This window comes from Octopus bimaculoides, chromosome 22, assembly GCF_001194135.2.
Source record: "Octopus bimaculoides isolate UCB-OBI-ISO-001 chromosome 22, ASM119413v2, whole genome shotgun sequence".
In the NCBI taxonomy this organism is placed as follows: Eukaryota; Metazoa; Mollusca; class Cephalopoda; order Octopoda; family Octopodidae; genus Octopus; species Octopus bimaculoides.
The window spans coordinates 15341504-15366552 of record NC_069002.1 but is presented as its reverse complement, the minus strand read 5'-3'; the positions used below and the strand labels follow the sequence as shown (position 1 = coordinate 15366552).

The 25049-nt window shown below is 37.9% G+C and overlaps 1 protein-coding gene across 1 annotated transcript in view; it reads left to right on the top strand.

Annotated features, from left to right (window-relative positions):
* LOC106880038 (uncharacterized) overlaps nt 1-25049 on the top strand; it is a 456507-nt gene that overhangs the window by 24833 nt on the left and 406625 nt on the right. The window contains exons 3-9 of the mRNA XM_014929839.2: nt 1471-1664; nt 14878-15013; nt 18880-19103; nt 19575-19667; nt 21068-21451; nt 21717-21793; nt 22729-22792. Coding sequence (XP_014785325.2) covers nt 1471-1664; nt 14878-15013; nt 18880-19103; nt 19575-19667; nt 21068-21451; nt 21717-21793; nt 22729-22792 — 1172 coding nt within the window. The remainder of the gene's footprint in view (nt 1-1470; nt 1665-14877; nt 15014-18879; nt 19104-19574; nt 19668-21067; nt 21452-21716; nt 21794-22728; nt 22793-25049) is intronic.

The following is a 25049-nucleotide window of genomic DNA, read 5'->3' as shown; positions in this document are numbered from 1 at the left end:
TATATATATATGTATGTATGTATATATGTATGCATGTATATACCTATGTGTTTGTCACCCCCCCCCCTCCATCACCACTTGACAACTGGTGTTGGGGTGTTACGTCCTTGCAATTTAGCAGTTCAGCAAAAGAACTGATGGAATAAGTACTACTTTCAAAGAACAAGTCATGGAGTCGATTTCTTTGATTAAAATACCCTTTAAGGCAGTGCTCCAGCATGGCCGCAATTAAATGACTGAAACAAGTAAAAGAATAAAAGAATAGAAGAATATATGTATATATATAGTGTGTGTATATATTTTTTATTTTTCATTTTTCTTTTTTGTTTCACTCATTTAACTGCAGCCATGCTGGAGTACCACCTTTAGTCAAACAAATTGACCCCAGGATTTATTCTTTGTAAGCTTAGTATTTATCCTATGAGTCCTATCAGTCTTTTTTGCTGAACTGCTAAGTCACGGGGACATAAACACACCAACATCAGTTGTCAATCAATAGTGTGGAGACAAACACACACACATATATATATATACAACTGGATGCCCTTCCTAATGCCAACCATTTTACAGAGCGTACTGTGTACTTTTTATGTGGCACCAGCATTGGTGCTTTTTACAAGGCACCAGTACTAGCAGGGCCACTAAAGTAACTTGTGAGACAAAGACCTCTCAACTGAGAGAAGGTGGGGAGCCATAATAAATGGCTTTGTGCCAGGTGAGATGTTGGAGTATGATTAAGAGATAGAAATAGGCATCTTATTACAGAGGAGGTATTTGGCTACCACAGTAGAAAAAGGTAAGAGAAGAAGAAGAGATAGAGAGAAAGATAGGGAGAGACAGTCAGAATGAAAGAGAGAGAGAGAGTACAAACATGTAGATGTAAATTTACATACATATATGTATGTAAATACATGCATGTATAAACTATGTACACGTAGGCGCAGGAGTGGCTGTGTGGTAAGTAGCTTGCTTACCAACCACATGGTTCCGGGTTCATTCCCACTGCGTGGTACCTTTGGCAAGTGTCTTCTACTATAGCCTTGGGCCGACCAAAGCCTTGTGAGTGGATTTGATAGACAGAAACTGAAAGAAGCCCGTCGTATATATGTATATGTATATATATGTGTGTGTATGTGTTTGTGTGTCTGTGTTTGTCTCCCCAACATCAATTGACAACAGATACTGGTGTGTTTAGGTCCCTGTAACCTAGCGGTTCGGCAAAAGAGACCGATAGAATAAGTACCCGGCTTACAAAGAATAAGTCCTGGGTTCGATTTGTTCGACTAAAGGCGGAGCTCCAGCATGGCCACAGTCAAAAGACTGAAACAAGTAAAAGAGAGTAATTAAAGCCAATAAGCTTAGAAATTTATGATATTGCTTATTTGACATTTATTTTTGCAGTAAAAACTAAATTATTTGCAAAAAAATTGTCAGTTCCATGATTTCGTTTTCTTTCTTTTTTTAAAAAAGCATCTTTTGAAGGATGGTGTTCTGCAGACAGTACAGCTGCAGAATGGCTTGAAATCTACTATGAATATCCTGTTTTGATTTCAAAACTTAGTCTGTTTGCACCAAACCAAGGACAGAGTTATGCAAAGCAGTTTATGGTTGAAGTTGAAACAGCAGATTCAAAACCAGGACAGTTCCGAAAATGGAAAGACACAGTAAGTTTCAGTTTACTCCACATTCTCCTCTTCTTATTAAGAAAATTTTTGATTGTTTCCTTTTATTTTATTTTTAAAATAAAATTTTAGGGGATTTGTTGGAGCTGCAAATTTAGAAAAATGTATTTTATTTATTCATTTTTTTCTTTCTTGATTTTAATCACTGGGTTATAATCATGATAGATCAAAGTCCTCGAAGACCACTGGCTTCAAGGACTTATTGTTGTCTTGCTTGTGTTTTATAAAAATCTATTGTCGAACCACTCCACAATGATAACGAACATAATGGAGCATACTTGAAATGAAACCAGCTTCAAGCAAGTGGAAGCATACAGACAACGATGCACAAACAGACACACACATGCATAAAATCATCATCATCATCATCATCATCATTATTATTATTAAGGTGGCAGACTGGCAGAATCATTAGCACACAGGGAAAAATGCTTAGCAGCATTTTTTCCATCTTCACTTTCTGAGTTCAAATTCCATTGAGGTTGACTTTGCTTCACGTGCTGGTGGCACGTGAAAGCACCCACTACGCTCTCGGAGTGGTTGGCATTAGGAAGGGCATCCAGCTGTAGAAACTCTGCCAAATCAGATTGGAGCCTGGTGTAGCCATCTGGTTTTACCAGTCCTCAGTCAAATCATCCAACCCATGCTAGCATGGAAAGTGGACGTTAAACAATGATGATGATGATGATATATATATATATATATGTGTGTGTGTGTATACATACATGTGTGTGTGTGTCTTTGTGCCTGTTTTTGCCCACCCACCTTCGGTTGATAATGAATGTAGGTGTCATTACTTTCCTGTAACTTAGCTGTTCGGCAAAAGAGACTAACAGAATAAGTACTAAGCTTACAATGAATAAGTCCTGGGTTGATTTCTTTCACTAAAACCCTTTAAGGTGGTGCTCCAGCATGGCCTTAGTCAGGTGTCTGAAACAAGTAAAAGAGTAAAAGAATAAAAATAAATTACAAAATAGGCATAGGAATGGCTGTGTGGTAAGTAGCTTGCTTACGAACCACATGGTTCCGGGTTCAGTCCCACTGCGTGGCACCTTGGGCAAGTGTCTTCTACTATAGTCTCGGGCCGACCAAAGCCTTGTGAGTGGATTTGGTAGACGGAAAATGAAAGAAGCCTGTTGTATATATGTATATGTATATATATGTATGTGTGTGTTTGTGTGTCTGTGTTTCTCCCCCCAACTTCGCTTGACAACCGATGCTGATGTGTTTACGTCCCCGTAACTTAGCGGTTCGGCAAAAGAGACTGATAGAATAAGTACTAGGCTTACAAAGAATAGGTTCTGGGGTTGATTTGCTCGACTAAAGGCGGTGCTCCAGCATGGCCACAGTCAAATGACTGAAACAAGTAAAAGAGAGTAAAAAGAGCGTATTGTTCTGCCTAACATGACATTCCTGTGTTCATGTGTTCCGCTTTAAACAGCCATAACTATGGAAATCGAAGACAATCGAAATCTTTTTACACAAAGAAAACAAATTCTTTGAGTGTGAAGATATAAACCAACGCTTTTCAACCATTTTTGGTCATGGCTTCTTTAAAAACTTCTCTCAGCGTCTCAGGAAAACCATATAAAACAGTTGTAAATGTCTTTCATTTATCTCTCCAATACAATACAAACAAGCTCCCTTCAGATATGAGAAGGGCCCTGTGTAGGTGTGAGGTGTGGGGACATACAGTTCCTGTTGAGAAAAATGTGTTAAACAACCTCAACTATGTATAATGTTGTAACTGTTATTTTGTTCCACACTGACCTTGATTAAGCCTTGTTGTTGGCACTCCGTCGCTTACGACATCGAGGGTTCCAGTTGATCTGATCAATGGAACAGCCTGCTTGTGAAGTTAACGTGCAAGTGGCTGAGCACTCCACAGACACGTGTAGCCTTAACGTAGTTCTCGGAGATATTCAGCATGACACAATGTGACAAGGCTGACCCTTTGAATTACAGGCACAACAGAAAAAGGAAGAAAGAGTGAGAGAAAGTTGTGGTGAAAGAGTACAGCAGGGTTCGCCACCATCCCCTGACAGAGCCTCGTGGAGCTCTAGGTGTTTTCGCTCAATAAACACTCACAACGCCCAGTCTGGGAATCGAAACCGCGATCCTATGACCACGAGTCCGCTGCCCTAACCACTGGGCCATTGCACCTCCACCTTGATTAAGCAACTCAATGATAGAACAAATTCTAGCCATATCTATCCCACATTTTAAGTGCTATCTTGGATTACTTTGTTCAGTGGGTGCTTTCATATCTCAAGAATATAAGGTGCAGTTTTTAAGAAATTTAGAGGCTACTATTTCTAGCAGATCAGCCGATCATTTAGAGGTGTCCTTTATGAAGCATGTCTTGCATTTGGTGTGTGTGTGTGCAGGAAGATTTTTAGTAAGTTGACATTCTTGTAATGTTACAGCAATCCCTGTAATGATATGAATAGCCAACCCTAACAAAGAAATTCTAATGAAACACTCTGAATGTTCAGGTCTAGTAGTCAGACATTATTTCACTGATGATCTTAATGTGTCTGGATCGTTATCACCATCAGCAAAAACATCAGTAGCAGTTTTTGGTAAGTTTATACTAGGTGAAATACAAGTTTTCCTACAAATATAAAAAGCAGCTGCTGATGCTGTTGTTGTTGTTGTTGTTGTTGCTGTTTCTGTTGTTGTTGTTGTTGTTATTGTTGTGGTGGTGTTGGTGGTGTTGGTGATGATAAGGAGGATGACAGCAGGTCAAATATTATACTTTGTAAGACTGACGATGCGAGAAGGCAAGAGATGTGTGTATCAACTAATAAAATATATTAACAAATGAAAGACAAAAGTACAATAGTGACATAATCACACTTTATTGGCTTACAACTGCTTTGGCTATAAGTAACTGTGCACCCTCGAGGTGAGTCCCAGGACAAAACATTATAGCTTGCCCAGAGATTCATGTTAAGGCCTTTAATCCTTTCTGGATCGATAAAATAAAGTACCAGACAGGTACTTACTACCCATCTGATAAGGGTACATCAGGCACATGCATCACAACCATGTGTGCAACATGTTGATTTCATATCAAGATATACAGCACATGACCTTGCAGGTGGGGCCATTAGAATTTTATTCAGGTCAAGTAGCCCATCCCATTGCAAAAGATCCCCAAATAAGGTTTGTTTAAGGATGATGAACAATACACCTATGTCTCCAGAGGTGACAAGGACAAAGAAGGTGAATTGTTGGAGATATGGCCTAGAATATGTTGGGGATATGGCCCAGAGATTAGATGGTCCACTGTTTCAATCACATTTGAGTAAAATCAGCACTTTGGGTCTACACCAGTTTTCTTCATGCTGGTTTGGTAGTTCCAGGTCAATAAGCTTTGATCTTCAGCAACTAAGATGAAGCCTCCACTCTTTGCCTTTAGCTCTGAGCTCTGTAGCAACTGATGAGTGTGCTTCTGGTCAACATCAGCTTGTTTGCCATGCAGAGATTTCTGCTCCCACTTCTCTGCCAATCGTTCATGTGCTTTTTTCCATGCCATTGATTTCACCTTCTTTGGAAAAATAGTTGCTGCACTCCCTCAGGTTGTTTCAGCCTGGGTATCAAGCAAGAACTCAATAGAAAATTTGTTCCTCTCCTTCGTGACAGAAGGAAGCTTTTTACACCTCTCATGACTTTCAACATGTTTTGGCATCCAGTTGTTAACTGTTTCAAGATATTTGGCTCGTCCAATTGTGGTGTTTTTGTAAGCGATTTCAAACTGGATCAAGTCTTGACTTCTTTGAGCTCTGGGAAGGTAAAGACGATCTGTGTCTGTCTTTCGGTGATCCATCTTATGGCAAGTCAGCAGCTTCAAATTTTCTTTATGTCACTGATATTCTAGTTCAATATATTGAAGCTATAAAGAACAACAGGAACTGCTAAGGAATTTATAGCTAATACCTTGTTATGTGCATTTATCTCTGATATCAGGACTGCCCAAATTCTACTGTAAAAGATCAAATTCCTGATCTTTTCTTTCATGCTTGCATGGTGAATGCCAGGGCCTTCATTCATTCCTGGATATTTGTAGGTTTGTTCTTTCTCAAGTACTTTTATAACTCTATCAACATCTAACATGACTGAATTTGTGGTCTTCAATTTCCTTATCTGGAAAGTGGCTGTGGAGAGGGAAGTGTTATTTCTCAGTGAATCTGTGAAAAGATGGGTGACTGTGACAAAAAGGGTTAGAATGAAAAGCCCTACTTAAAGCATGTGCCTATAGATTGGAGAGCAACAGTTGGGAGGGTGCTCATACTTTGATGGTCAAGATAATATTGGATCTGCAGGGTTCCTTAACTGAACCTAGTTGGAGTTTCTTCTATATCAGAAGGACTACATCATATATATGTCCACATAGTTGGTATACTACATATATTTTTATCTTATTTCATTGTCTTTCCTATTTCTTTCTCCTCATCTTTTATATAAATCCCTACACAGATTGTTAGCTGTCCTTATGAAGTCTCCCCTCATCTATGCCCCTAGGGCCAATAAAAGAAATCATCATCATCATCATCATTATTATTGATTACCCCGTTGTCCCTAAAATTTCAGGCCTTGTAATCACGATATTATTATGACAAGATGGTAGATTCCTTAACACACCCAACAGAATGGTTAGTGGCTCTTTATTCGTCTGAATGTTCTGAGTTCAAATTCTTCTGAAGTTGACTTTACCTTTTGTCCTTTCAGGTTTGATGAAATAAATACTAGTTGAGCACTGGGGCTGACATAATTGATGAGTCCCTTCCTTACAAAGCTTCTGGCTTTGTGCCTATCGTAGAAAGTATTATTACTATTATTATTATTATTGTTGTTGTTGTTGTACTTGGGGATGGTCATATTGCCAGTTTAGCCAATAAAAACACACGCACTGTATATTTGGTGTTAATTTGCTTCAGCTTTATATTACATTACATTACATTAACCCTACAGTGCATGTGTTTTTATTGGCTAAACTGGCAATATGACCATCCTCAAGTACAACAACATCTGTTTCAACACACGATTTCACATCAAAAATCTTGCAAAACAAATATATAAACGGAATTATTATTATTATTATTATTATTATTATTTTTATTTTTATTATTATTATTATTATTAAGGCAGCAAGGTTGCAGAATTATTAGCACACTGGGCGAACCATTTTGCAATATTTCATATGTCTTTACATCCTGTATTCAAATTCCGCTGAGGTCAACTTTGCCTTTCAACCTTTCAGAATTGATAAATTAAGTACCAGTCAAATACTGAGGTCAATGTAATTAACTATCTCCTCCTTCAAAATTTTAGGCCTTGTGCCTATAGTAGAAAGGATTATTATTATTTTTACTATTATTATTATTATTATTATTATTATTATTATTATTATGTAAGGTGATGAGCTGGCAGAATCACTAGCATACTTGGCAAAATGCTTAGTGGCGTTTCATCCGTCTTTATGTTTGGCGTTCAAATTCTGCCGAGGTTGACTTTGCCTTTCATCCTTCCAGGGTCAATAAATTAAGTACCAGTGAAACACTGGATTAATGTAATTGACTAGCCCTATCTCCCAAAATTTCAGGCCCTATGCCTATAGTAGAAAAGATTATTATGTAAGGCAGTGAGCTGGCAGAATCACTAACATGCCAAGCAAAATGCTTTGCAGCATTTCATCCATCTTTATGTTCTGAGTTCAAATTCTACCAAAGTCGACTTTCAGGGTCGATAAATTAAGTACCAGTGAAACTGGGGTTAATGTAATTGACTAGTCCCCGCCCACAAAATTTCAGACCTTGTATAGTAGAAAGGATTACTATTATTATTATGGCTTAGTGGTTGTGGAGGCGCAATGGCCCAGTGGTTAGGGCAGCGGACTCGCGGTCATAGGATCACGGTTTCGATTCCCAGACCGGGCGTTGTGTGTGTTTATTGAGCGAAAACACCTAAAGCTCCACGAGGCTCTGGCAGGGGATGGTGGCGAACCCTGCTGTACTCTTTCACCACAACTTTCTCTCACTCTTACTTCCTGTTTCTGTTGTGCCTGTAATTCAAAGGGTCAGCCTTGTCACACTGAATATCCCCGAGAACTACGTTAAGGGTACACATGTCTGTGGAGTGCTCAGCCACTTGCACGTTAATTTCACGAGCAGGCTCTTCCGTTGATTGGATCAACTGGAACCCTCGACGTCGTAAGCGACGGAGTGCCAACAACAACAACATGGCTTAGTGGTTAGGGTGTGGCACTCATGATTTGCAAGATCATGGTTTCACTTACCAGACTGATTGGTGCATAGTGTTCTTAAACAAAGCACTTCCTTTCACGTTACTCTGCAGTCATTTTGACACCTGATATGTGATACAGGGTGTACCTGTTTAGACAATATTGATTTGATGGAAGGAGTGTGTTCATGTACAGCGTATACTTTTGATCACTGTAAAACAAATCATTTGTGCACGTCATTCATCAAAAGAGCTGAACCCTTACACATCGTCTTCAACAGCAGAGTCCATCATCATTATTATTATCATTTGAAGTGTAGTAGTAGTAGTAGTTAATGTATTCACTAACACACGCCTTCAGATATTCAACTTATGCAGACGATTATTTCAGGTGAGTGGTTTTGCGCCTGCTGAAGCATAATCTTTAAATTCCAGAGAAGAATGACAGAAGAAAATAACAAGATGAAAAGAAAACAACACTACTCACGCCTTTATACCCCATACACCTCTCTCTACTTTGCCTACATACTTTCATATTTACACACACACACACGCACAAGGTGCTGTTTGCCAGAGGTGAGTGCTGAATGAGGCAAAGCTATGATGAAATGTATTCAAGTCAGCCATGATTAATTGATATCTCTAAGAAAGCAGACAAACGGCCAAGTTGTTAGCGTGTTTTGTAGAATGGCTTGGCAGTACTTGTTTTAGCTTTCAGTGCTCTGAGTTCAAATTCCACAATGGTTAACTTTTCTTTCTGTTCTTTTGGGGTCAATAAAATACAAATGTAGTGCTTAGAGAAATTATTAGAATGTTAGACATGATGGCGGTTGTTAATGCCTTCCAGTAACTATTCCAGCTCTTTGTGTTCTGATGGGCATTACTCGCAACAATGTCAAGCTGTGTTAGTCCTTGCCATTTTCCTGAACAATGTTGTTTGTATAAAGAAGACAGACCTACGTGTATGGACAACTGATGATCTTCCAGAAACACCTTATCCCAGCTTGTATCTTGAAGAGGCATAGTTTTAAAAGATATACAAATGCTCAAGGTTTTAAAAGATATACAAATGCTCAAGGACTCTAAGTTACAATATGAGGAAGATTTGTCTGCTTTTTCTAACAGCTCAAGCAACCATGTAGAGGTGTTCCTTGTTGCTGGTGTTAATTTTGATGGTTGAGTGTTTGTGTTGTTTGATAAACAGAACTACAAGTGAGCTATTGTTTGACCTACAAGAAATTGCAACCAAACCACTGTCAAGTTACATTTTAATGTCTTAAAACAAAGAAACTACTCATCATATATTCCTGGTTTGATCATCATCATCATCGTCATTTAACGTCCGCTTTCCATGCTAGTATGGGTTGGACGATTTGACTGAGGACTGGTGAAACCAGATGGCTACACCAGGCTCCAATCTGATTTGGCAGAGTTTCTACAGCTGGATGCCCTTCCTAACGCCAACCACTCCGAGAGTGTAGTGGGTGCTTTTATGAGCCACCAGCACGAAGGCCAGTCAAGCGGTACTGGCAACAGCCACGCTCAAAATGGTGTATTTTACGTGCTACCTGCACAGGAGCCAGTTCGGCGGCACTGGCAACGATCTCGCTAAGAAAATGATCTGTTAAATGTAGGACTTCATTGATCTTATCAGATCAGGGTTAATATTAGGCTAATGAATCACCAGTAGACCTGTTAATAAAGAACAACTGGTGTTGAGTAAGTTTCAGAGTTTCTGGTGGGCAACAACAGATTGTATTGCAGCTATTGAACCAGGAAGTAACCATGATCAATGTTAACATTACTCACCACTATCACCCAAACTTCAAGTTTCATCAAGATGTTTTATAATTCCATATTAAGTTTGCAAATCTCATTTTAGTAAAGTTTTTGCATGAAAATATATTTGTGGTACAGATACAAAGACCAAGAGACATGGGTAAATATGCATACATACATACATAAATACATATTTATATATACATATGCATTCAATATGTATTGTGCTATAGTAGAATGTGGTATAATATAGTACAGTAGAATATAGTAAGGTATTGTTGTTGTTGGCACTCCGTCGCTTACGACGTCGAGGGTTCCAGTTGATCCGATCAACGGAACAGCCTGCTCGTGAAATTAACGTGCAAGTGGCTGAGCACTCCACAGACACATGTACCCTTTACGTAGTTCTCGGGGATATTCAGCGTGACACAGTGTGACAAGGCTGACCTTTTGAATTACAGGCACAACAGAAACAGGAAGTAAGAGTGAGAGAAAGTTGTGGTGGAAGAGTACAGCAGGGTTCGCCACCATCCCCTGCCGGAGCCTCATGGAGCTTTAGGTGTTGTCGCTCAATAAACCCTCGCAATCCCCGATCTGGGAATCGAAACCGAGATCCTATGACTGCGAGTCCGCTGCCCTAACCACTAGGCCATTGCACCTCCAGTAAGGTATAGTATGGTGTAATATTGATGTTAGAACATAGTATAGTGTGGGGTAATAGTGTGTGTGTAGTGTGATGATGTATTGGTTTAGGCAAAAGTCAAATTACTGCTGTCAAGTGCAATGCCATTTACAAATTTAGCAATTCATGCTACAAATTTGTAATCGTTCACCCATGATACAGAAATATAGATACCACCAATTGCATGAATAAATACGTAGGAATAAACATGAATAAATACATAAGTTTATTCATGAATAAATACATAGTCATGCATATGTATATTCATACATACAAATATACATTCACACAAACATATGTGCATATATATGCACTTATATATATATATATATAAGATTCATATATAGACAGACACACTTGTACATGCTTCATACTCACATATATAGATATACACACAATAGACGGCACTCCAGTGGTTTTGATGACAAGTGTTTCAAATGAGCTAATCAAAAAACAGCCTGCTCGTTAAATCAATGTGCAAATGACTAAGCAGTCTAGACATGCACACTCTTAACGTAGTTTACAGGGAAATTAATTGGGACAAAGAATGTGATAAGGATGGCCCTTTGAAATACAGGTACAACTCATTTTTGCCAGATGAGTAGACTGGAGTAACATGAAATAAAGTGTCTTGCTCAAGGACACAACACATCAATGGGAATTGAACTCATGACCTTATGATTGTGAACTGAATGCCCTAATCACTAAGCCATGCACCTTCGCACACATAACATGTATGTGTATATGTATGTATATATATATATATATATATATATATATATATATATATATATATATATATATATATATATATATATATATATACACACACACACATACATACATACAGGCTGCAAATGGTATTTGAGGACAGATTTATGGTTTTAAAATAACACTTAGATAATAATAGAAAAGAAACTGTATTTATATGAAAATGATATAAACATAAAGCTAGATCATCAATTTAATAATTTCATTCAATAAAACCAACATAAGCATCAATAACTGCCCCTACACTGGGTCGAAATCATTTACAAGTGGTCCTTGTTCATATTGGACATGACTTGAACTATGTCGGCTTTCAAAGAATCTTTGATGCTAAGCGGGGATGTCCGTTGACATTTTTCTCAACGATGCTCCATACATAGTAATCCAGTAGACTGAGATCTGGAGAATTAGGAGAACAAATGTTGGGGGTGATGTAATCATGCAAATTGTCAGCCATCCATTCTTGTGTCATTTGAAACTTGTGTGATAGTGCAGAATCTTGTTGAAAGGCGTAAGGCCTTCCATTGCATACACTGTTGATCTAAGGCTTAACGACTTTATCCAGAACCTCGATATACACAGCAGCTTTCACCATAAGGCCTTGTGAAAAAAAGTGAGGAGGCATCACATATCCTTCATTGCTAATGACACCCAAAACCAAGACACTTGCAAAAAATTTTGTGTGCATTACTCTTGGAATCTCAGAAGGGTCTCCATATAGCCATCTGCCATTTTTCTGTTAGTTTTCTGGCCCTAGTCAAAGTTTTTCTCATCTGAGAAAAACTAAATCACACCATCTTCTGATGGATTTTTAAGTTTGTTCAAAAGTCTTTTGGGTCTGATTAAACAGTTTTCTTTAGTTTTTTTCTGGCATGAATTGACCCCTCCTCATCACGTAAGATTTGTATCTGATGTTTTCATCCACAAAATTTCTGATTGTTTTTCTGACACACAAATTTTTTTAGCAATTGATCTCATTGATTTTCCTGGATTGTCTTCAATGTTTTGCTTAACTTCCTAAATAAATTCAGGTGTCCTGATAGAATCAGAGCATTTGGAATCTTTCTCACATTTTTATACAGGTAATACGCTTCCATCTTGTTTCTCTAACTCGCAACGAATCTTGTGGACAAAAGATCTTGCAACTTTCGGAAAATGAGCAATTTCTAAGTCACCATGCTTAGCCTTCAAAGCCACAATCACAGCTTACCTTTTCATTTCATTGGTAAGCATAGGGCCTGCCATTGTTATTTTCTGAAATAGAAGTTCAATAAAAATTAGTCAAATAAAATAATGACTAAAATACACGTGTCCTCAAATACCGTCTGCACCCCGTAATACATACATACATACATACAGGCATACATACAGGCATACATACATACATACAGGTATACATACATACATACACGCATACATACATACAGGCATGCATACATGCATACAGGCATACATACACACACATACATACAGGCATACATACATAATGCATACATACATACATACACAGTAGCATAGTTAGTAGAAGTGGGTGGCAATGGGATGCTGTCCGCCTCAGGTAACAACTTTGTCGGGGTGGCACTTCTTGGTCTGCTGTGTTAGTCTGTATGGGCTGCATTGTCTCAGATTGGGAAAAAAAACTCAAGAGTTGCCCTGGGCAGCACATATTCTAGCTATGTTATTGTACACACACACACACTTAATATAAAAGGCATAAACTTGAGGGAAAGGGTTAATTGATTGTATTTGCCCATATATGTATCTATGCCTACAACAATGACATAATACCAAGCTATACAAGACTGTTGCATTCATTTGGAATTCCACAGAGAGCTTTCCTGTTAAGAAACAGAGAACAGAGAATGTTTAAAAAGTGGGATTGAATCACAATAAATACATAGCAGGAGGGCTATATAAAAATCTTGCAACCATGAAATAACGTTATAGTCATTCATTCTGAGAGTGTAATAAGACTAAGATACTAGAAAAGATAATTGTGAATCAGTCACCATGACTAAGTAGTCGGTCATTGCGACAATAACTGTTCATGGCTTTGGCATGACTTGATAAGCTCTTTCCATTCTGGTCAGTTTCTTACTTGAGTTTGCCATTTATTATGATCAATTCCTTCCTGTTTCATATTCCGTTTTGCAGTATGTTTGAATCTCAGTCTAGGTCTTCCGTGGTTTCTTTTCCCTTTGCTTAGTTTGGAGTAAAGGAGGTTGTCTGGAAAGTCTGCTGTTGTCCATCCTGTGCATGTGTCCCACTGTGTACGTATTCACAGAAATATTGATCGGTATTTCATTAATACCAGGTTGTAGGTGTGTAGGTGGGGAGAGGCTTTTGGCAGTCTCACTGATTCATTGAAACTGTCACAGTTATGCAAGCCTGCTTGGGTTATCTATCAGTTCAAATCCTACCAAGGTCAATCTTACTTGTTGCTAATGCAGGGACAATAAATAAAGTACTTGTTCTGGGAATGATTCCTCTCTCTCTCTCTCTGTTACTTTATTCCTTAATCTGTAACATTGTTACACAGGGTGGGTCATAACTCCTTATATTGTCCCAGAATATTTCTGTAGGTTGACATATTCATCATCATCATCGTTTAACGTCCGCTTTCCATGCTAGCATGGGTTGGACGATTTGACTGAGGACTGGCGAACCAGAAGGCTGCACCAGGCTCCAATCTGATCTGACAGAGTTTCTACAGCTGGATGCCCTTCCTAATGCCAACCACTCCGAGAGTGTAGTGGGTGCTTTTACGTGCCACCGGTACGAGGGCCAGTTACACGGTACTGGCAATGACCACGCTCAAAAAGGTGTTTTTTACGTGCCACCTGCACGGGAAATAAAATAATATAAAATAGAATAAAGACAATCCTGATTTCAGTGGAATGTTGAGGCAAAATGTAAAAAGAACAAGGTAGTTTGTATGTCATTGTATTCTTGGTAGGATTTGAACAACATTCTTAAAGTAAATAATTGAATAAATAGCACATTTGTATTCAAAAGAAAACAACAAAAAGAAGAAGCAAACAAACAGTGAGGATCATTTGCAATGTCAGTAGAAAACTTATTTGTTGTGAAGGTGTGAAAGCAATAAAATTATAAATGTAGGACAGTTTGTATGGTTTATTTCTAACTGAAATAAAAAGAAATATAACCATTTGACAAAAACAGAATTCTAATAAAAGCCAGTGGCAAAAAAATAGTTACAATGTAAGTAGTGATAACATAAGATTGTTGTAGAAGTTGAGGAAGGTTTACCTGTCAAATTGTGCTATTTTTAATAATTCTATTGATAAAAAATAGTCACTAATAAATAGAAACATTTTTTACATTTTTTTTTAAATTTTCAAAAAAGAATACTTTGGTTATTGAAATGTCACCTATGTACTTATAAATGTTAGTTTTGTAGGAGTACCACCTGAACACCTTATGTTTCTTGAGAAAGTTGTTAAACTTTTTCTTCTCAAGCTGCACATAACTAATTTTCTACAAAGGATATTTCATTTGGTCCACTGATCGCTTAACTGTTGCCATGATATTTCAAGTTTTTATTTAGTGATATTAATGAGATTTTAACAGAGTTTCAGTGCCACTCTAATTGCTTTCAATGATTTGTTAATGTGTTCCAGTAATATTTTGATTTGTTTCTTCATGTTTTGTATTTTAATAAGTTGAATGTGATTTTGATGGCGTCTGTGTGTTTTCTAGGTAAAACTTGAAGCAAAAAATGGTTCAGCAGAAATCAATTTTGGGAATATTCTTGCCAGACGAATTAGAATCATAGTTGTTGATTTTGAAACAAAACCATGCTTTCGTTTTAACTTAACAGCTTCAGAAACAAAAGGTAAGGCAAACACAGACTCTGCAGAATTTCGATTACAAATTAATGCTATTTATCTTTAATATCTATCAAATGCTCAAATGTGCAAGTTATCAGAAATGTTAGAAGATATTGTTTGACTTTAAATACTTGGGGATAACAGCTTCTTTATTTGAGACGTATCCCAAAAGTTATCCAGCTGTTAGTAACATTAGGTTAAATACAGGTTGACTTCCTCTTAAATTATTCATGGAACTGGTGACATATGTACCTGGGTAGGATAAAGACCCCCTTTGGTCATGAATAACCATGGAATTGCACCTAGAAACTTCCCCTCCAAAGCACAAGTCCAGGCAAGGTGACTTATGGAAGACCAGCAGTCACCCAAGCATACCGGTTTCCCTTTTCAACACCACTGATGTTATTTGAGGCAAAGGCCAATACAGCTTGGCACCAATGATGCCACAACTCATTTCTACAGATGAGTGAACTGGAGCAACATGAAATAAAGTGTTTTGCTCGAGAACACAACACACAGCCCAATCCGGCAATCGAACTCACTACCTCATGATTGCGAGCTCAACACTTGTGGTCAGTTCAACTGACAGCTTCTCTTTCAAAAATTGCTTTTATTGTTTTGTTTAGAAGAGAACAGAAGCTGTGAACTTTTACTTCTTTGGAGCCTTCAAGACTGATGAGCAAAAGAAAAGAACCAGCTCACAATACTGAATACTTACAATAGATTGTATACCCCAATAAAGACAAGCAAGGGCCAAGTGGGGATGTTAAACTTGGTTAAGTCAATCACTTAAAAACTCAGACTTCAAAGAGCTGGATCAAGTACTACCAGGAATTTGATCTGACACCCTACCAATTCTGTTAATCCTCTGCTCCCAACAGCTACTTCTACCAACTTTGAAAGAATGACAAAGTTAACTTCAGTGGCATTTGAGTTTTAGACATGAGAGAGTTGGCACAGGCATTAAAAACTATTTTCTCCTACATTCTAACTACACTGATGATTTACTGTTTTGTGACAAAGTAAGAAATCAAATGAACTTTCCCAACTGGATACAAACCATCCAGTCTGTGGTTGGCTACACCAGAGATATGTTTTCTATTATCCTCAGTACTTATAGCTGAGTGGGCTAAGCTAATATAAGTTTAAATGATGATGGAGTAATTGTTGGTTTCAGCAATGAACATTCAGTTTTCTGATCAACTGAATTTCTTCTCCTGAAAAGAATGTGCCTGTGGCTGAGTATTTCATGGACACAGGTACCTTTGACACAATTCTTGGACCAAATTAGTGTGGCCCTTTAAAATATATGTTCAAGATAAAGAGCTAGAAGAATCAATCTCTGTACCAGACTAATATTATTTATTATTCCTGAAAGTATGACAACTAAAAGAGATTTCAGTGAGGTTTGAACTAAAAAAAATACAGAGAACCAAAATCAATACATGAAAATAATTTATCTGATGTTCTAATAACTATGACAAGTTACTGTGTACCTGTCTACAAGTGTTTACATATACTTGTAGATGATGTATACAATTTAGCACCTATGACAGGTCATAAAATAACCCCCGCAAATCTTTATCATGTTATTCTGCACTCAGTGACTATGCCAGTTAGAATGTTATCACACTAATGGAAACCAACGTTGAAATCAACACTTATTTTGTACAAGTCAACAATATAAGAGCCAACAATTGAGATTTTGCATGATAACACAACCTGCTAGAAATAGCAGCCTAATACTTTTCAAATCACAATCTAACAATGTAAACTGGGAAGGGATGCACTGGGTGTGCACTGCTAGGAAATGAAAATGTGGTTTGATTACAGTTTGGATGTTTTGGTTTGACTTCTCAATCAGGATTGATGAGACTAAAAACAATAGCATCAACAACAGATTAACATGATATTGTATTGACAATGGAAATCAAAGAACTGGACTTAACAAATTGTGAGTTGGGAAGGTTGTGGAGATATTAACCCATTACCTCCCATAAATCTATTAACTGGAATTTTTTTATGAAACTTTGATTTCTAGCATAAAACAGCCTTAGAAACACGCTGGAATGATCAAAATATTTCAAAATAACATTTTAAATAGAAATAAGCGAGATATTGGGTGAAAAATTAGCAAACCTCATTTGAATATCAGAGAAATATACCTAGTAGATATAGCAAAAAGGTTAGATATGTGTAAATATCGACAGATAATTACGAAATTTGTAATTTTTAAGTAATCTCATATGAGATCACTGGTAGGTAATGAGTTAATGACTGCCTTCTCATGTTGCTTCCCTCTACTCATTAATCCCCTACCTACTTTACTTAAGGTATATACAGACATTCAATAGTCTCCTAACACCTCTGTCAGATTTCTTTCAGACTGAGATCTTTCGTCTTAATAAGTTTTTCATGTTACACTGTACTGAACTTAGTTGGGTTAGTTTCCAGTCCTTTACCCACAGATCCATATATTTCCCCTTTTTCATTTTACTTGCCGAGTGTGAAAGAAGGGCCAGAACCTGTGATCCTTGCAGGCCTTCCACGATTGATGAGGTTGGTGTTGTTAATGTTCCTGTTAAACTGTTGTGGGTCAACTCCTGCTGAAAAGACATGAGCAGTGATTCTAGAGGAGTGACATTTTGCGGGTGAAGGATTAGACTTGGTGGATAGTGTGAAGAAAGTGGTTAGATGCAACAAATGTGCTAAGATATGGAGAGGCAAAAGGGACAACAGTGCCTGAGTGGTCAAGGTATGGAACCAACCAGCTCTGAAGAGCAGAAAAACCATTACAGTAGTAGTAAAAAAGATGGGACAGCAGTGCACTTATGGGTCAGAGACTGGAGTGCCACTCAGCTGAGTGGCTCTTCTCTGGATGTGGTCCTGAATGTCAGAGAATGTAACAACAGTACACTAATGTGGGCCTCACTTGAACCTATGTTATAGTGTGTTGACTTCAGAGAGATTTGAAATCAAAGTATAGAGTGTTGGATTAATACAACCAGGTATTCTATTTGCTGTCAATAATATAGTGTCTTGTTGTTGAAAGGAAGTTTAAATATTTTTCTCCCAAAATATTTACTTTTCATTCTTCATCTGTATAGTTTTACTCTCATCATCATCCTCATCATCATTGTTTAACGTCCGCTTTCCATGCTAGCATGGGTTGGATGATTTGACTGAGGACTGGTGAACCAGATGGCTGCACCAGGCTCCAATCTGATCTGGCAGAGTTTCTACAGCTGGATGCCCTTCCTAATGCCAACCATTCAGAAAGTGTAGTGGGTGAAGTTGTTGTAATATTGTATTCAGTTCTTTATGCTCTGAGATCAAACCTTACCAAGTCCAACTTTGCCTTTCAACTCTGGGATCAATAAAATGCCAGTCAAGTTCTAGAATTTCTACAGTTAACAATTTACCTTACTCAAAACTTCGTGCATTGTGTCTGAATTAGAAAGAATTGTGGTTCCCATGCTGGTGGCACATAAAAAGCACCATTTGAGTGTGGTCAAAGCCAGTGTCATCTGACTGGCTCCAATGCTGGTGGCATGTAAAAAGCATCATTTGAGCATGGTTGATTCCAGTGCTGCCTGACTGGCACCCAAGCCAGTTGCATGTAAAAAGCACCCACTACACTCTCGGAGTGGTTGTCGTTAAGAAGGGCATCCAGCTGTAGAAACCTTGCCAGATCAGATTGGAGCCTGATGCATCCTCCTCGCTTGCCAGTCCTCAGTCAAACTGTCCAACCCATGCCAGCATGGAAAGCGGACGTTAAACAATGATGATGATGTTATTGTCAATATTATTAGTAATGTTATTTTGTGGTTATAAATTACTATTTTATTCTCTTTTCTATTCTTCTTTTTAGATCTCATTCCTGTAAAGAACATTCCATCCCCTTTAATAGAACTGGAATACATATCTGAAAAAAAGATGATACTACACTGCAAACCGAATGTTGTTGAAGTCCCTGGAATTCTCTACAACTTTAGCGCATACTGGAAAGATGTACCTTTATCAAAATCAGCGTTTGTACAAATTCCACAACTGGCTACAAAAGAAGTTACTGAAGAAAATATCTTTTCAAATTATGTATGACAATTTCTTAAACATTCAGAATTTCTTAATATATTGTCTCTTATGTTTTTCACTATTTCTATACACTGTATTTTAGGAGAATGAAAATTGAAAAGGTAAAGGTCAAACATATAAATTTTGCTGCAAAGAAGAGGGGGTCAATGATCAGGATGTTTGTATCTCATCCTGAAGTGATGACAATAATGCATTTGATGTTCACCTTGAACACCTGTAGGTTTACATGGAAAGTGTGGATATTGTGGAAATTTTAGTGCTAAATGCAGGATGGGTCAAAACGAGATCATTGTGCTAAATAAAGATTTGTACTAAATCTATCTTCTGTTTCCTTTATCAACTCTGTGTGTGTGTGTGTGTGTGTGTGTTCATGTATGTTTCTGTATATTTTAAAAACCTTTTATTTATTCTTATTTCTATTATTTTGAATAGCTATTTTCTTTCTTTGATTGTTCATAAATCTGCTTCCAGTTCCGTTGTACCCTGACTGCTTGCTATGCATCAAACTGTGCAAGCACAACCAGCCTCCAAACCAACAGTCGTGCATTTCAACCACAAGTTCAGGTAATCATAAGCTACTTTTAAACTTCTGTATCTTCCCCACCAATAATTTATGACATACTGGTATTATATAATATTATAGTTTAGAATTTATATTATTCTGTAGAATTAGTTCTAGGTAAGGGTAAAGGGTAAAGACCCCCTTCAGTCATGACTGACCATGGGATTGCACCTAGAAAGTTGCCCTCTGAGGTACAAGTCTAGGCAAGGTTGTTTATGGAAGACCAGCCTCCTCTCTCCTTGACACCGATGATATCTAAGGGAAAGGCAAAGAGCGTTAGACCCTCGCACCAATGATGTTGCAACTCATTTCTACAGCTGAGTGAACTGGAGAAACATGAAATAAAGTGTCTTGCTCAAGAACGCAACACATAGCCTGGCCCTGGAATTGAATTCACTCTCTTATAACTGTGAGCACTAGTTCTACATAAATCTCTTTTGAAATATAATAAAGGTTAAGAAAAAAAAAAAAAACAGTCATCTCAGTATATACTGTGTATTTTTCTTTTTTTTTTCTTCATTTCTGTTAAGAATGGGCTTGGCAAATAGTTCTGGACGTCTTTTCGGTTCTTCAGGCCCCTGGCTGATTTACCTGTAGAATTCCCACCTCATAGACCCAGTTCATGGATATTAAACTTCTTCACCGCAAATGTGGCCATGTCGTACAATTAACTAATGTTTCCTCTCAATTTCTGTTATTGAATCGAATGCCCATGTGGACATGGTGATGGAATATAATAAAAATGTTTATATCTCTCTTGAATTATGGCCTGAAAACTGTGTAGTCAACTGTGTTTCTATAACCCAATATGGTTTACTATGCCAAATCAGTTTGAAATTTGGTGCAGCTCTCCATGTTACCAGTTTCAGTCGAGCAGTATAACCCATGCCAGCATGGAAAGCAGATGCTAGATGAGGGTCATGATGATGAATTACTTCTGTATCTGAGTGAATTACCATTATATACTGATGACATCATTCCTTTTAAAAAGTTAATATCAGCAGCAGTCACATTTCCTGCATCACTTCAGTGATTGGAATTAAGTAGAAGTTTTTATAAATCACCTGAGTTATTTCAAAAACTAAAAACAACAAAACACCACCACCACCACACACAAAACGAAAAACTGAATTAAATGTAGATATTCTCATATTTAACCCTTTCATGTTCAGATTACTCTATCCAATGTAATGCTTATTTATTCACATTGTTTTGAATTAATCATGCATTATCTCTTAGCTTCAAAATCTTGATGGTGTGATTGTTTACTTTTAAAACAACATTGTAGCATAGGTATGAAAGGCCAGATCTGGCCAGTTTGAAAGAAAAATAGGTAAAATATTTGGGCTAGATATGGCCAGTTTCAATACCAATGGGTTAATAATATTTCCTTTAATTGCAGATTACCAATGAGGAACCAATCGTTGTTGTGGAAGGAGAAAAAGCAAAAGATCTTCGTTTTAAATGCAATGTGCCACCACATTTAGTATGTATGAAGGCTCAAAAACCTCGCAACTGCCCTGTGACCTTCAAGGTCAGTTCTGAAGAGATGGGCGTTAAGTGTACAAACCAAAAATTTCTTTCACAAATAGCTTTTGGCGCCCATATGACATCAGTAGAAACATTGTGTAATATTTCATTGACTAAAGAAAACTGGCAGCAAGACCAAATGATCCCAGTGTATGGCATAGCTGATGGTTATATTGATGGCAATACAATCACCAAAGTAACTGTCAGTGCTAAGGCTGAACACACACAACAGCCATACATGTCAGCTTTCACAAATGTAAGTTTGAAATTAAAACTGTTTTGAAATAATACATTTATGTCTTTTATTTCTTATATAAAAGTGAATGGGTTTGTTTCATGTCCAACTGAATTATTTGGGAAGTACTGGTTGTTCTGTAATTGCCAGATGAAAACCTCGATTATTCTAAAACCATCAATAGTTCTACTTCCTACATTGTAATGAATTTTTAAAAATTTTATTTGTTTTGATGCTAGTAAGAGTATTAGGATATTTTGAGAAAGTCTTTACCATTTCTTTGCAGATAACAACTATTGACAATGAGAAATCTAGTATTTGTATGTCCCTGAATCAAGCCCAAATTTCAACATTTGATGGAAGGTAAATGGATCCTTGAATTTGCAGAATTTTTTTATGACCAACACCCCCCACCCCCACCCCGCTATTTAACTCTAAGCAGCTGTCTGATTGTTACTATGTAATAAACCTTGGTTTCTGTATTAACCAGTTGTAATCAACATTATTATCATGTACATACCTGTTGCAACATTATCACTCAACAGATCATCCATCTTGTACATACATACGTATGTAGATATGTACATATGTACAAGCATACATACATACATACATGGTGGTTGTCTACTCCTTAAACAGAGTTTGACCACCTCCTGCACCTACACCTTAGCCCTTTCATGGCGTCTGATGTGGCTTTTTAAACCAGACAGTGTTTTGAAAAAACACCCACACAGATTGCACCTCTGATTTGCACTACCAATACCTGCAAGTAAGTTCTGCTCATTGTGGATCCTAACATGTCTTTTAAGACCCCCATTGGATTTGCAAACCCTCTGGCACACACCACATTCAAACGTGTGCACAGACATATAATCAGAATAGCTGGAAGAGGTTTGTTTTCCATGGGTTCGCAGGTGAGATTTGAGGCCAGCCAAGGACACACAAGGTCTGTCACAGACTGTGCACACAAAAAGGTCCTTGTCATTCACCTTCTCAGTCTTCAAATGCTTTCACTCCACTCCACACCCTTGTTTGCCATCCAACTCGATCTGAAGCGAGGACTTCTATATCTTTTGGAGCCATTCCAATTGACTTCATAGCAGTCCTTATGCCATCCTTAAACCTTTTTTTAGGTTTATGCCGATAACGTTTCCCCTCTGCAAAATGTCTGTACATGCAAACATACATACACATACATGCTTACATACATACATACATACATACATACTGATGGATGGATGTGTTGTTATTTGTAGAGGGATGATAATTTTGTTTTCTTTGATTTTGATTTATTCTAGAATCTATAACAACCACCTAGAAGGGGAGTTTATTTTCTATAAGCACAAGTCTCTTCCCTATTCTGTAAGTATACATTTTTGCTATTGACTTTGCATTTATCAACTTTTAAATTATTATTTAACATTTACAATACGATTTGTGCTAAACATGTTGATGTCTTCAAAGACAGAATATTGCTTGTGAGAAATCTACTTTACATATATCATCATCATCAGAAGCAGCAGCATCAACATCATCAGCATCATTTTAACATTCACTTCAACATGTAGCAAGAGTCAGATTTTCTACAGCTGGAGGCTGGTTTGATGTACCTTTAGTTCCAATGGACTCAAGATTATAACTGACACCAATCTTACTACTGTCAAATTTTTAGTTGTTGTGCTGGACTAGGGCACCTGTTCACACAGCAAACCCTACAGCAAACCAAACGAAATGCTGTCCTACATCAACACAACTGCCTCCCACAATCTTATTGTGTTCAAGAACCGAGTGAAGGGTATCAGCAAGGGGATTTTGTACCTGTCCTCCAATCAAGAGATTTTCAATGCGACAGCCCCCTATTACAATGAGGCTCTGACGTCCAGTGAGTTTACGAACCACATCTTCCATATGTTGGGCCCTAGCACCCACAAAAGGAAGTGCCACCATAAAGTCATTTGGTTTGCCCCGCCTTTCTTGCTTAACATCAAGTAGATTAGTGGGCAGACACTTCTCACAGACATGTATGTTTAATAGACACAACTTAAGGGCCCGTTTCAGTTGTGTACCCAGTATTAAGAAAATATTAGTGAGCACACCTAAGCTACAGGCAGAAGCAAGATCTTCATGTAGAGTATACAATGACTACCCAGTAAGGAGATGATGATGCAAAGACAAAGGGATAGTGTATGAAGCTTAGGTGGTGATTGGCGCTGGTAACCAGAGTGGTAGTGTTGTTAAAGCCAGGAGCAACAACCCCAATGGCAAATCCACCAATAACAGCAGTAGCCGCAGTGGTGGCAGTAATGGTAGAGGCAGCAATGGTAGAGGCAGCAATGTGTGAAACAGCAGTGGCAGCTACAGCATCAATGACAGGTCTCACATTCCATGTGGATATTAATATCACTTTGTCATTGAGGTGTGGTATTTGATTCATTAGTGATATGCTGCTTGAGGAGTGGTAAGGATTGGTTTCTATGTTACAGAGGGAGAGCTTAGCATCTGATGGTTAGTTACAGTCAGGAAGGTGCAGTGATATTTTAATGACAATAGATGAATACCGCCTAGTCATCAGTGTGTGGCATTTGGCATGGATGTGGAAGATATATCAGCTGGATCATTAATATGCAGGAATTGAGGGAACTGATCTCTATTCAGTGAAGGTGCATGGCTCAGTGATTACAGCATCAGACTCACAATCATGAGGTAGTGAGTTCAATTCCTAGACCTGGATGTGTGTTGTGTTCTTGGGCAAAACATTTTATTTCACGTTGCTCCAGTTCACTCAGCTATGGAAATGAGCTGTGATGTCACAGGTGCCAAGCTGTATCAGCCTTTGCCTTTCCCTTGGATAGCATCAATGGCATGGAGAGGGGAGGCTGGTATGCATGGGCGAATGCTGGTCTTCCATAAGCAACCAACCTTGTCTGAACTTGTGGCTTGGAGGGCAACTTTCTTGGTGCAATTCCACAGTCATTCATAAATAAAGGGGGTCTTTACTCTTTACTCTTGATCTCTATATGGATAACAAACATAGTCTAGGGAGATGTATCAAGATTATTGGAGATCACTGGTTTGAAATACATTAAAAGCACATAGTGGTGGATATCTTTCATGGCAATAATATGAAATGTAAGACTTTCTATAAATGGATCCTGCTGAGTGTTAAAGTATGTGCAGCCTTGCAGCCTTTCTGAGGGGGCAGAGTCAACAATAGCAAGCCTTGGGTGACTAAGGTGGGAGCCTTGTTGATTATACTTCATTTATGTTGGGTAAGATATTGCTGTGACCACGGAGTCTCCAGATTAAGTGGGACTAAGTATTCAATTATCTAAGTGGTAATTAATATCCAGATGCACTGTTAGACTTGTTATCACTGCATTATCATTACAACAACATGACCCAAACTAACCAGTTGGTATTAAGTTCTCCCAGTAAGAAAGAAGTCATCTCGATTTTTCTCCACTTTGGAACCAAACTTCCAAGCAACAGATTATGTGTTTATTTCACAACTACAAAACTTTAAGTAACACAAGGAGCTTAGTCAGCCTGTCACTAAAACATATGTTTATATAAATGTGTGTGTGTGTGTGTGTGTGTGTGTATATATATATATATATAT